The 14,715-nt window shown below is 38.8% G+C and overlaps 1 protein-coding gene across 1 annotated transcript in view; it reads left to right on the forward strand.

Annotated features, from left to right (window-relative positions):
* Nucleotides 1-10,016: 10,016 nt before the first annotated feature.
* Nucleotides 10,017-14,715, forward strand: part of loxhd1b (lipoxygenase homology PLAT domains 1b) — a 32,769-nt gene continuing 28,070 nt past the window's right edge. The window contains 8 exon segments of the mRNA XM_085426787.1: nt 10,017-10,104; nt 11,649-11,736; nt 11,738-11,976; nt 13,537-13,651; nt 13,820-13,831; nt 14,078-14,158; nt 14,250-14,434; nt 14,574-14,672. Of these exon segments, the coding sequence (XP_085282913.1) occupies nt 10,017-10,104; nt 11,649-11,736; nt 11,738-11,976; nt 13,537-13,651; nt 13,820-13,831; nt 14,078-14,158; nt 14,250-14,434; nt 14,574-14,672 (907 nt within the window).

Here is a 14,715-nt window from a genome sequence, read left to right on the forward strand (position 1 = left end):
TTTTTCTCACAGTTGTCTTGAGTGTTGTTATTTAAAAATATGGCTATTTTGTGCTGGATACAAGCTGAAGATTTACATGACAAACTGTTGTAAATTTGTTTGGTTTAAAAAAGAAGTGCTTGTCACATTAAAGCCTGTCAGGGGTATTACAACATAGCAGGCACCAGAAAAAATAGTGTAAATGAAAACAGGTTTGCAATTTGTAGAGCAATCCTCTAGCCATACTGACTGCTCTAAATGCTTTACCCGTTCATACAGAAGATCATTTATCTTCCCTCTTCACCTACAGCCCAATTAGAATCATCAATTGCCTAACACATCTTGGAGATGCTGGCAGACGGAGAATATGCAAACCTAGAGTTTACCACCACGGCACCACCAAACAGCCCAGGTTCATTTATGTGCACAGTGCTGACATTATACACAGACATTATCTCTGCTATCCTTCCCTATATGTGTATTATTCATGCTGATTTATTTAATCTTTATGTCTCAGTTTATTATAGGAGACAACTTTCGCTGTTCGGATTCAAAGACAGCTCCCTGTCTCAGAAACCTAGGCACATTCATGAGGTCCTTTTTGACTTTGACCAGGAGTCATGATTCCACAATTTCACTACAAACAGCACCGCCAGGAGTGCCTTTGCTGTTTTTTTCCTACTTTCACATGGCTCTGCAAAGTGAATTTGACCCCTAGGGTCAAACTGTGAACATGCAAATTTTCTGGACTGCAGTGTGTGATACCACGTATACGTTTTTTGGGCCTCATCAAGCTAAATGTTTCTTGGATACCTGAAAATGTAAAGGGTGCTGCTTTGACATATTTCAGAACATCCAGAGTACTTTGCAGAGGTTCATGTGCAAGTCGTCAGAACAGAGACTTTTTAAAAAGCCGCCCAAAGGAGACTAGTGGTAAGGGCGAGTGGACAGATTTAAATAACACATGGTTTTGGAATTTCTGTGGGGATGCACATTCCTGATCACACCTTGCAAATGGTCCTGTCCTTGGGCTAACAGATGTAATAAATTGTGGCAGTTCAACACACTACATCATACTTCAGTTTAAGATCAATAAGTCATCTTAAATATCGCTGAGTATATATTAATGTTGGGTTAGAGCTTTACTAGATGATGGTACAGGGTAAAGTGATTCAGATTTGAGGTATTTTACCATGATTTTTAATTTATCTGGCTTTCTTCAGGTTACTGTGATTCAAACAAAAAATCTGCTAAAACTTTGAATCACTGCAAATGGGCTCTTTAAATATCTGTTGTTGCTGCTGCACTAGCCGACTATTTGAAAACCATCTGTAGCTTAAGTAAGTTGTGTCTCTGAGCCAGCAGCATGCATGGGAACTTCTGATGAAAGGTAGCTTATTCTAGCATGATTTAGTGGATGGTTCATTTAGGCTGCTGAAATAAAACAACATCCACAGGTCATAAATCTGCTATTTTATGCCAGTTTGGAAAGGTTTATGCAATCTTCAACTTCAATAGGGCAAAAAAATTAGTGGGAAAAGTGCACCCCTCTGTATTTAATGAGTAAATTACTCTCAAAAGAGTACCTAATAGGCATGTTATTAATCATAATAAGTGTGTATTGCATGTGTTTTTGCTTGTTTCTATGTGCATTTGTGTGTAAATGGGAATTGCCCGCACTGCTCAGGTTTCGTGCTCTTGTGATTCTTGGGTTCAGTTTCTTTTCTTCTCACCAAAGGCAATGAAACGGTATCCTCATTTCAACTGCCCGGAACGGGGACCACTAATTGTTGACGGCACGGGTCAACATTTGTGTAAGTGCTTTAGCAGAGACTATGTATAAGCATGCTCATTTGCACACACTGTATCAGATGTCGCTTCTAAGTGCACTTTCAGCAGGCCCCCCCTAAAAAACTAGCAAAGAAATGATGGCATGAAGCAGTGCAGATGTGGAGCAAATGCATTTATATCAAATCTGTTTCTCTTTTGCACCCACACAAATTTCCAAACCATTCTCCGCAGAGGAAAAGGAGTGCTTTCGTAATGCAATTCTTATATCCTTTCAGGACATTAAATAATTAGTTTAAAAAGCCAAATAAACAGAACCTTTGTGTCAGTCGTCCAGCAGTTTTCTGTAAACTGGATCAAGTTCCATGTAGCATTCAAATACAAACCCAGAAAGGCTTTTGCAGATAAACAGATTGAGTCACACATCATAGAATTCATACTAACTATTATGTTAAGCATGATGATTTCATTTTGAAGTAAATAATTTATTTACAGAATTTATTAACATTTTATAAATCAGTATTTACCAAGCTGCTCGCTTTGCTGGACAGTTTTTTTTTTTCACTTTACTTTTCCACCCTGAACCTCAACACTTATTTACAGCACTTTAAATGATGCATAAAGGGGTTTTTGGTTAATAATTTAAGTTGTGAAAGACCAAATATTTGACATTACATTGGAAAAATGGAAAAATGTGTATTCCTGCTCCATGACCTTCTCTTTGGTACACCTCTTTTTCTGACACTCACCTCTGTAAGATCTAATAAATACAAAACACCATCATTTTCTTTCGTAAAAGCCACATCTCACCCTGAGAAAGTAATCTCCTTGAAGTACCCGTATCTTAAATGCTGAAAAATAACAGGAAGCCCAGACTGAAGGTTGAAAGATGTTGATTAAGTAGAAGTTTGAAATAGATACTAAAGCTTATCTTCAAAGACCAGGATGTCTTTCTGTCTGGGCTTTGACGCTGACAACTCCACATTCTTCTTGTTTCTGCTGGTCAAGTCACAAACTGCTCAGAGCAGGGGTGCCCAATCCCGGTCCTCGAGAGCTACCGTCCTGCAGCTTTTAGATGCATCCTTGTTCCCACACACCTGAATCAAATGAATGGCTTGTTATCAGGCCTTTGCCAAACATGATGGCATGCTGAAGAGATCAAACCATTTGATTCAGCTGTGTTGGAGTAGGGATGCATCTAAAAGCTGCAGGATAGTAGCTCTCGAGGACCGGGATTGGGCACCCCTGGCAACATACTTGTGATAATTTTTTCAAATATTTGGAACAGTTTTCAATAAAAGACAATTATTTTGGGGCAACCCAAAACTAAAAGATAAAGTTAAATGAATACCTTTCTTCATATGAATGTTATGAAGTGGCTTAACATTTAGCTTACTACTACAGTTAATAGCTATCAAATAAACCAGCAGCACCACCTGATTTCATTCTCAGATGTTTGAAGTTGTTTAGAGGACTAGTTATATGTGTACAAATACCGGTTAAGTTGGCTACCTTTTCTTTGTCACTGATTCTGTTCATAATTTTTATGGACAGAATTTCTAGGAGTATCCAAGTGGTGGAAGGCTTCCACTTGGGCGGATTCAGAATCGTCTCTGCTTATCGTGGATGCTGTGGTTCTGTTGGATTCATTGGGTGAATGCCTTCAGCTCGCACTGGAACAGTTCGCAACCGAATGTGAAGTGGTGGGAATGTGAATCAGCACCTCCAAATCTGAGGCCATGGTCCTCAGCTGGAAAAGTGTGGAATGCCCACTGCAGGTCAGGGATGAGTTACTGTCCCAAATGGAGGAATTTAAGTATCTCGGGGTCTTATTCATGAGTGATGCGAGAAGGGAGTGGGAGATCAACAGGTGGATTGGTGCTGCGGCTGCAGTGATGCAGACGCTGTACCGATTCGTTGTGTTGAAGGCAGAGCTGAGTGTGAAAGCGAAGCTTGTGATTTACTGGTCGATCTACATCCCTACCCTCATCTATGGTCATGAGCTGTGGGTAGTGACCGAAAGAACGAGATCACAGATATAAGCGGTGGAACCAGCTAGCACCTGTGTTCACTGAGATATTCAACATCTCTTTATCTCAGTCGGTGATCCCCACATGCTTCAAAGAGTCCATCATTGTTCCTGTCCCGAAGAAACCCCACCCTGCTTCTCTCAATGACTATCGCCCTGTAGCCCTCACCTCAGTAGTGATGAAGTGCTTTGAACGCCTGGTCAGAGACTTCATCATTTCTTCACTACCAGACACACTGGACCCACTACAGTTCGCTTACCGTCCAAATCGTTCCACAGACGATGCCATCTCTCATCTCCTCCACACATCACTCACTCACCTGGACACTAGAAAAGGGAATTATGTTAAAATGCTCTTCATCGACTACAGCTCTGCATTTAATACCATAATTCCCTCCACACTCACCACCAAGCTGGAGCACCTGGGACTCAGCTCATCTATGTGTCAGTGGATCTCCAACTTCCTAACTGGCAGACCACAGGCAGTAAGGATGGGCGGACATGTCTCAGCCTCCATCACTCTCAGCACTGGAGCGCCCCAGGGGTGTGTTCTGAGCCCCCTGCTGTACTCTTTGTACACATATGACTCAATCTACAGCAGGCGCTGCTGGACCAAGGCCAGGAATATCACGAAGGACCTCAGCCATCCCAACAATGGACTGTTCTCTCTGTTGAGGTCAGGAAAGCGATTCCGCTCCCTGAAGACCAACACAGAGAGACTGAGGAGGAGCTTCTTTCCACAGGCGATACTGTCTCTCAATCACACCACCACATAGTACTGACCCACACATATGGTTTTTACACACACACTGGACATTTGTTTACACTAGTGGCCACTGCACAACTACACTGTGTGGTCATTAAATCAAATCACTCTATCACAAGTCACTTAAATATGTGGATTGCAAAACCCTGGACATTACATTTCTTTCATTACCATTTATTACTCGTACAGCTGCTCTTATTGTTCTATATTTCTTCATATATTCTTATATATTTTCTATATTTTGTATTCTGTTGTACAGTTATTTTATTTTTAACTTTAATTTTTGTATTTTATTTTATTCTTTCCTAGTTAAATTTACCCTTTATTTAAATTTTCATATTTATTTCCTATCCTATTCATAGTCTTTTATTTTAGGTCACGAGCAGCTGTCTAAGCATTTCACTGCATATCGTACTGTGTATGACTGTGTATGTGACAAATAAAATTTGAATTTGGAATTGAGTTTCCTCAAGGGTGGCTGGCCTCTCCCTAAGAGATAAAGTGAGGAGTTCGGCCATCCGGGAGGGGCTCAGAGCCGCTGCTTCTCCATATCGAAAGGAGCCAGTTGAGGTGGTTCAGGCATCTCATGCGGATGCCTCCTGGGCACTTCCTGGGTGAAGTGTTCCGGGCATGCCCCATCGGGAGGAGACCCCGGGGCAGACCCAGGATATGCTGGAGAAATTATATCTGTCGGCTGTCCTAGGAAAGCCTTGGTGTTCCCCCAGACAAGCTGCAGGAGGTGGAGGAGAGGGAGGTCTGGGCTTCTCTGCGTAGGCTGCTGCTCCCACGACCCGGCCCCAGATAAGCGGAGGAAGATGGATGGACCTTTCCAATGACCTTTTGTGAAAAGTATCAATCATATACAGGTCTACTGCTGTCCTCGATTACTCTAGCTGATTGAAGCTTGCATTGTGATACTAAGTGGGATTGTAAAAGAGAAAATAAAACCTGATGTGAGTTGTACTCAAAAATGTTCTCGCCCAATTTCTGTCATAAATCCCACTTTTAAGTTTATATTTGATCTGTGTGCAGATGGTCAAGAGGAAGGAGATCTGATGTAACCATGACAACTGAGTTATTTGGGGTTTGTTTGTTTCTTTCTGTCTGTCTGTCAGTGAAGACAATGCAAAAATAGAGGAAATGCTGTAGAACGGTATCATTAATCAAATCAGTTGAAGTTAAGTCAGTTTTTATCACAAATGCTTGCATCTGGTGTCCTCAGATACTGTGACTGTGTTCATAATTAATAATAAGTATTCAGTTTGTTTACTTGCTAACATCCAAACATGCTGCTGAATGCTGCTTTGGTGCCACTGATGACTTTAGACCAGGAGTGGGAAACATTATTTCTCAGGGGCGTGAACTGACGGATAAAGCATGCAAAGGGCCACAGCTGGGTTAAAATGTAATGCACAGAGCGCTGAATAACAAAAGAATAAGTCAAGTCAGTGAAAGACTTTTCAAATGTAAACACTCTGAAGTTAAAATAAACCCACTGAAGTGCTCCATCAACCTTTAATCCTTTTAAACTGTTACGTTGTCTTCAAACTAGCATTTGATAAACTTTAGCTTTTAGCATGTTATGCTCAATATTAAGTTGTGCAGGGTTATGACTTAATGACTACAGAATTGAATTCATTGCATATTAAAGTATTTCATTATCGGTACATTAGCAGTGCAGCACTTCATCATTTTCCACATATACTGTGTATCATGCACACCGTCCCGCTTTGTTGATGTTTATCATTAAAGATATTTTTAAGTGAAACTGTAGTCTAATGTTCAACCGCAGCCCACAGAGACTGGGCAACGCTACCCCCAGAGAAATGAGGAATATGGGCTACATTACTATAAAAATATTGGCCACTTTAAACAAGAACATCTATGTGGGTGGACTGTGAGTGTGCAGAGGCATTAATTGTTGCAGACAAAATGACAGTTAGTGATTAAGCACGAAGTAGAATTGATTGCTAAAATGAATTTAGTAAAGCACCAGATGGGTAATTATACGAGCTCTCAACAATGATTGCTGCCACTTCAGGTGAGCCGACAAATTGGTATTCGTTTTAGTAGTTGTATCGGGAGGTTTCTGGCTTTATCTGTGGAAGAGTAAAATAAATTGGGATCAGAAAAGTGAAAGGCTTGTGATGACCTCTTCTTCGTCACCATCACCACAGGGCTGCATTTCTAAAAAGGAGAGAAAGCCTGTAATTTCCTGATGTCTACATTAGCTAGATTAGGGATTTAGTTCATTGTTAATGTAATTTCTTTTTACTAAAAGGTGAAACTATTAAACGTATTCTCTGAAAATATTACAGGATGTCACCTCCATTTTGGAAGAAGGGCAAGTTTAATCGCTGCTTTAAGGAAGCCCAAAGTATCAAGTAGCACCACCGATTGCCTCTAAATTTCCATGAAAGCATGCCGTCACACGATTGTGATGTTTTAGGTGCTTTACCATTGCACAGTGTTGTTTTGTACCCTCCTGAGCACAAAAGGGCTTTCCGGCTTGCTTGCCAACATGACACCTTTAACTTTGGTTTTCATTCTCATCTCTCCTTATGCCACCTGTCGGCCCCAGTCATAATACTATCAGCACAAGCTGTGACCTCTTTCCCTGTTGCAAAACCGCCACACAAACAAGTTGCTCTGAGAACGAACCAATCACCTTGTCCTTGTCAAATAAATCAGTGTTTAGGTTTCACCACAATCTGATCCCCTTGTCACAACATAACACGACCACAGTCATGGACTGAGGTAGCTGACCGAGCAACATGACAGTGCTGTGTTCCTCACGTATCCTTCTGTGGAAGTCGATTTCCTCTTCATTTCCTCCTGAGCATCCTGCGTGAACCCACAAACCCTCCAGTGTGTTTGTTTTGAATGACTTTGCGGAGTGTCTTCTGTGTCGCGAAGCCACGGCTGTGTTATCACGAATCTCCTTCTGGATGGGATAGAAAATAAACATTTGAAGTTTGGGAAACCAATTAAGCTTATAATCTACAGGCTACGAAAGGATCTGAAGTCAACATCACTTACAGGAGGATTTCAGACTCCCACAAGAGTTTACATTTCTTCTTGATGTTTATATCTCTAAAATAAATCAGGGTCAATCAGTTCATTTCCAAAAGCTGATAATGAATCAGGGTGTCGTGGATGTGCAGAGAGGAAAGATGCTCTGTTTGCTTTTTTTAACTACCCTCATCTTTTAAAGACACAAACGTCAAGGATATCACAGACTCTTGTGATTCTTGGGTTCATAGACTCTAAATTGTTTAAATAGATTAAGCTGTTTTCTTAAGTAGCGACCTGCGTTACACAAATGGCAACCACTTAAAATTAAGTAAGATCAGTAAGACAGTTTTAATCACTTATAAAATAATAAAAAAGTCACAAATATTCATCATAAAACTTCTGTGGAATCCTTAACCCTTGTGCCCTCCTCAAATTTTACACTCTTTTGACATCTTCGTGGACAAAAATGTACACACAAAAAATCTGCCATTAAATCCTCATATAACAATTGTTTTTTGTTTTTTGTTTTGTTGCTTTTCATAAACCAGTTAATCAACTTGAGTCCATATCAGAACGATCAAAAATTACATTATTTTCAGGATTTTAATCATTTAAATGCCAGTTCAAACACTGGAATGATTAAGGAAATATTTAAACAAGCATAAATTGCACACCTTATTTGTTTTTTTACTACATAACAAAATGTTTTTTCCCACGATATAACTCCATTTTGCTACTAACTAAAGAATACTAAATACATTTTTAAAAAGTGCCCGATTGGAGGCTCCACTCTGCACACCTCACCTCACAGGTATAACTGAAGCTTGTTAGTTTGGTGTGGTGTGCACATCACAGTTGAGATGCTTTCAATTGCTTCTCTTTAAGTTTAGGAAGAACTTCAAAAATTCTAAGACCAAGCCTACATTTAATTAAGAAGTAAAGTCATTTCTGGGCTTTCTTACCCGAGGATGACCGCAGCAGATTCTCTTGGATATGGATTCTCAAGAACATAAAGCTTTTCTTCTGCTCCACCTCAGGTCTGCCTCAGCTCATCTGATACAAACAGTTTGTCTTTGTCACATTTTTTCTAATGTCAGCAACCATTCCCTTATTTTTGTTGCTGTTGAGCAGTAGATTACAGGATTTTCCTACCGGTCACGACATGGTCAAATCTCCATGTCTGGGGGTGCATTCATGGTTGACTCTTTTTATCCCCTTGCTTAGGGCAAATGGATTTTACTAAAGTCATATTGTTTCGAATCAGTAGTTATTTACTTATTATGGGGTTTTTTGCGCCACACCTGAAATTTTCTATTAATTTGCTGTATAATGTCACTTTTCTTTTTTCCCAGTTTTTAAAACCCAATGATATTAACGTTGCCTCACATTTTGTATGAAGTTTGACAACAAGGTAGTGAATTTACTTATGAGGGGAGTCTTGCTCATTGAATCAAACTAGCATCCCAGGCTACCTGGAGCCTATCCCAGCTGACACTGTACAAGATGCAGGGTACACTCTGAAAGTTGCCAGTCCATCACCGGGCTAACACAGAGAGACAGACAACCTTCCTCACCTATACATACAGATCCACACATCCTCTATCTGGATAAGCCAACCGGCAGCTTCTTGAACAAGAACAACTATAATATGAGTGACCTTTAGTTGACTCCAGTGAACAAGCAGCAATAGTAATTGGCTGACTGCTGTACTAAGCTCTGAGATTCAAACTCTTTGAATCTATGTTCAAAGACATTTCAGATAAATGCTGAGTTTGATGTCCAGTATTTGGCCCCTGTGGACACAGATGACAGCTGATCTGCTCCTCTGTAGCGTAAACTTCTTCCTCTCTCAATGAATTCGAAAGAAATCTGTATTGATTTAGTGCCGTGAGCTTGTTAAGGTTGTCAGGACTGTCATCGTGAACTCCTTTTCCTGGATCCTTCACTGATATGGATCTTATAAACAGCCTCCTTACCCAACAGCTTTCCAACTGAGAGACTACACAGCGAGGGAGTGGGTCTCAATTATCTCTCTTCTCTTTTAACATGCATTTTGTTTATTTTACTCGTGTTTATTCAGTCAATAAACAGCTGTCTCAACAAACTAATGTTATAGTCTAGCCACTGAAGTGACAACATACATCTGCAGAAACAGTTTAACTGTTATTTTTTGTGTGTGTAAGCTGTGATTGCATAGTCATCAACTAATGAGGAAAATTAGGTGAGCAAATTGAACATTAGCTGTAAAATTAGACACGTTCAGTGGCCCAAATCACAGAATGTGAAACCATTTAAATAAGGCTGTGATCGTAAGTTACAACGTAACTGCTGCAATGAAACGCTAATGTGCCTGTTTCACAGATGCAAACATTAACATTTAGGTACTTCGAGTGAGTTTAACTATTTTGAAAAGAATCAGAACTGCATCAAGAGAATGAGATGTTGGGGGAAGAAGGCGGGGGGAAACAGAAGGAGGAAGATGAGGACATGGAAGAGGAAGAGCTTTCATTGTGGCTGAGCCCATCGTGTAAGGGAATATGTCTGCTGTACAGCCAAAGGAAACATTGCTGAAAATGGAGAAAAAACATTTGCCCAGACAGAAAATGAATACAGGATGAAGCTTTTTTTTTTTTAACTGCTTATGTTGCAGTGAACAGATTCTTTTTCCAGTTTGTTTAAAACTAAATTTTCATTACAGATATTGTTTTACTTATTACAAGCAGTTTGAAGCACATTGTGATTTTAACTTCATTTATTAAAACCAGCTGGGATAAGCTCCTTTTGATAAGTCAGTCTGGATGACAAAAGCAATGGTCATCCTCTGCTGAGTGGGTGCAAACACAAAAAGCACACTTTGAACGCTGATCCAAACGTAAATATCTCCCTCTGCTGGTTGCAATTAGAACTACACGTACAAAACAGTTTTTTTCCCATTGCAGTATCTGTTTTTAATATCAATTTAAAACTTTTATTTTTTTTAAATGGCCTACATTAGCTTAGGACGTTTCTATTACTACATGTTACTTCTAATACATTACACTTTAGAGAGAAAGAATTACTTTCCACTCGATTATATGAAGTCCGAATTTGGCAGGATATTTAAAAGTTTAGGATGTTTGATGTTTAGGATGTTTGCATGTCAAATATATCAATAACTTGCACATATTAGAGAAACCAACATTAGCTAAAAACAACTGATTAAGCCTGTTATTTTAAGGTTTGTACAAAAAATTATGATTGTCTAACAAACTCAATAATTTGTGTAATGTTCAGCAGTTAGTTGATAATATAATAGAACAAAAAATCCTTAATTAAAAATTAATTAAAAAAATTAATTAAAAATACTCTGTTCATATTTTGTTTTACTGTTTTAGAGCATAAAGAGAAAACAGAATCTGGATGCTAAAAAAGAAACCTGCACATGCGAAACAGTCAACATCTGTTTTACTGTTGAATAACACATAACCATAAAATGTTGTTTATATTTTAATAACAGGCTGTAATATAATACCAGTCATGTAATACTCACAGGGTTAGTGACCTGACGCATATTTAACATGTATCAGTCATTTCATTTATTTACTTGCTGCCGTTGATCTGTAGGGACTTTTCTAGCAGGTCTCCATTCTGGGAGGGAACCTGCCCTATGCTCTGCTCAGGTTACTTCATCATTTCTCATGAGGTCATGAATAAAGAGGATCATCCCCAGCCACCTACTAAGAAACTGTGTAAACTCTGAGTCAGACTTGTCCTAGCAGTGGGTCATTCCTGTGCTGTCACGGGTCAGTTTAATCAAGTTTCAGCCACAGGAATTGGCTACGGTTACAAGGTATTAAATAAATTAAGATGTCTACAAAAAAGAAAAAAGAAGTCAGAGAGCAGTGGAGGAAACCTAACAGGTTTTTCACCAGATGAGTAGATGAGTGAGTCAAAGGAGACTGAAGAAGAAGAAGGACAAGGATGAAGCAGGATGTAATTCTGACTAATCAGGGTCTGATATGAGGAGCATCTAGAAAAAAAAAGGAAAATCAGGTTAAGAAGACAAAAGAGTATCCAGCAACAATAATGAAGTTAATGACAGCAGAACCAAGGGTAGCACGAGAGGAGAAAAGTTTCCTGATGTGATTGAAACCACAAAGAAGAAGTCTTCAGTCAAAGATGGGATCAAAGGACAAAAAATCCAAGAAAGAGGAGGACCCTGAAGAAGAGGAAGGGAAAAAGAAAAAGAAAGACAAGAAGAAGAAAGGTTCAGTAAAGGGAGACAGTGATGAAGACACCAAGAAGACAAAAGGCAAGAAGAAGAAGATTGAAAATTATGTTGAAATCTATGAGAAAGAGCTTCGTACCTACGAGCCGGAAAAAGTGGAGAACTACGAGGATGAGTATCACAAAAAGAAAGGTAAACTTTTTTTCATCTCTTGTAAAATGCAGAATTCAAGATGAGGGAGCAGCAGGTGTAAAATATGTATATTCAGGAGAATCAAGGACAATATAATGTCAGTTCTGCTTCAGGAAAGTTATTCGACACCCAGAGGACAGGTGGATCTTTGCAGTTTCAGGAGTCTCACTGTCTCTAGCAGTGTCGCTGCCTTAGTTTAATGTTCATGAGGCAGATGGACATAGTGGCGTAGTGAACATAATGTCGTTAATCTTTACGTGGGGTGGTTTCACGTCCATCCCAGTCCACAACAACCCAAAGCAAAGTCACACTGAACTTAACAAAAAGAAACATCATCTTACAAAAACAAAGAAACACAATGAAATGCACCACAATATTGTAAACTTTAAATGTTAGCACTTTATTTGAGTGTTTAGACGGCTATTCACACTCACATTCAAGCAAAAGAAGTGAAAGAAAATGGATGGATGGATTTTAGGTTTATCTTTAAAGTATTTAATTATATAAATAAATCTTATTGTTTCAAGAAGTAAGAAATATAAAGATATATATTTGAGATTTGTTTCGTTTTAGCAATTTAATTTAGATGTAGTGGAGTGGAATCAAAAGTCATTTGAAGAACAATTAAGCTTAAATCTTGTCATGTATTCGACTTGTGTGTTGTTTCATCATTAAATATTTTTTCATAATCTAAGTAAAACTCAGGTTAACCAGTTACATGTCATGATAGCAGCTCTTAGTTGTGCCTGTCCTCTGGGTGCTCCTGTTTCCTCCCACAGTTCAAAGACATGCTTGTTGGGTTAATTGGTGATCCTGAACTGGCTGAAGGTGTGGATGTGAGAACGTAGAGTAACCTGCTCGTTCCGTACCCCTTTTTGTCTAAGGATTAGCTCAAGCCCTCCCCAACAATTCTATTAGTAAACATAAGAAATGGAAATCTAGATTTAAAACACCTTCAACTTCATCAGATAAACACATCACTTGAATAGATCTTCATTATACCTGGTTCCAATGATAACCAACCAAAATGATGGACAATTTTGAGAGAAAAATAAGCAATAATCATAAGATTTGTATGTTTTATCTTGGATAGTGTGTCACAGTGGATAACTCCATGCCTCATATAGTCCAAAAAAAGGACACATCTTAACAATTCATAGCAAACGGTCAGACATGTGGCCACTAGTATTATTCTTGGCTTACTTGCCCAGTATGATATTTCTTTTTGACCAGTTCAAAGCAATACTTATTGCTTCATAATCATCTAATTGGATACAGTGACTATCCTATATAAAATATTTAAGCTTCAAAGTATCTGTGAGAAACTTTTGAATTAGTGCATTAAATTTGGCAACCTATTGTCTTATCTGAAAACATAACTGGGAACATCTGTGTGGGTTTGAATAAATTAAGCTTACGATAAGTTTCAGAAGGCCAGAAGTACTAAAACACAAATGCACACTGTCACCTAGTATGTATGTATTTATGTTTACCACAATACCTTAATGCATCTTCACACTTTACTTGGTTTTATTGTTCTCTTCTTTTTGAACCCTGTAGTGTACGAGGTGGTTGCCATCACTGGTGATGAGAGAGGAGCAGGCACTGATGCCAATGTGTTTATTACTCTTTTTGGAGATTATGGCATCACACCCAAAGTCCACCTGGCTAGCAAGTAAGTCACCTTTAAAGATTAGTGGAGTTTAGATGTAAGCTTGTCTGCAAGCGTATAAACAGCAAAGAGTGATTACTCTAAGAGCCTCCAGTTCAAAATAAACCCTATGTCATTTCAGTATTTATTTTCTATATGAACTAAAACGATGTCTTTCCTCCTCTTTCACAGCACAGAAAAGAAGTATGTATTTATTGTTGTGTTAAAAAATTGCTGTGACAGCTTAGCCATCAGATTGTGCTGTGGTTATTGGTGGCACCATTTACTGCATGATTTTTTCAAAGTTTGCATGACTTTGGTAATTATTCTCCTAGATTTACATTTTTACTTCTGATTAGTTTGTATTTATTTTTTAGTGAATAGTATGATGTGTCAAAAGAGGATGACGTTCAGGTGACTTCTGAATTTTAACCTTTTTTGGTATTTCAGGAGTTGCACAGCATTCGAAAGGGCCAAAACAGATGTGTTCAGAATTAGAACTCACAATGTTGGATCCTTGAAAAAGATACGGTTTGTTAGATATGAGATATTTTTTAACACCCTTAACCATTTTTTTTTGACCAGGAACATGTAATTTATCCACATGTTTCTGTTTCTCCAGGATTGAGCATGACAACACTGGCCTTAATCCCAGCTGGTTCTTGGACAGAGTCGTGGTAACGGATGTGATTCGACCTCATCTGAGGTTCTATTTTGCTTGTAATAACTGGCTCAGTAAGGTAGAGGGAGATGGCCTTTACATCAGAGACCTGCTGGGCAGCATAGACCCCATGGACATACCCAAATGTATGTATGCATAGATAAAACCCTCTAAGTATCTGGTTGGCATTAGCAGCTGACATGCTTTTAAGAAGTTTATATATCAGGTTTGTCTTTAAACTCTGCAAAAATTGTGACTTTTTTGTACTTTTTCTTAATTTTCCAGATAATAAATTTGTTGTGAGTGTTTTCACTGCAGATGTAAAAGGAAGTGGCACAGATGCAGATGTCTTTATTAACATCTTTGGGGAGTTTGGAGATACAGGTAACACGTGCAGCATATCTGGTCACTTAAGTTTGAAAGAAGC

This window comes from Rhamphochromis longiceps, linkage group LG12, assembly GCF_057381845.1.
Source record: "Rhamphochromis longiceps isolate RC_006_pf linkage group LG12, R_longiceps_female_GT1.1, whole genome shotgun sequence".
In the NCBI taxonomy this organism is placed as follows: domain Eukaryota; kingdom Metazoa; phylum Chordata; class Actinopteri; order Cichliformes; family Cichlidae; genus Rhamphochromis; species Rhamphochromis longiceps.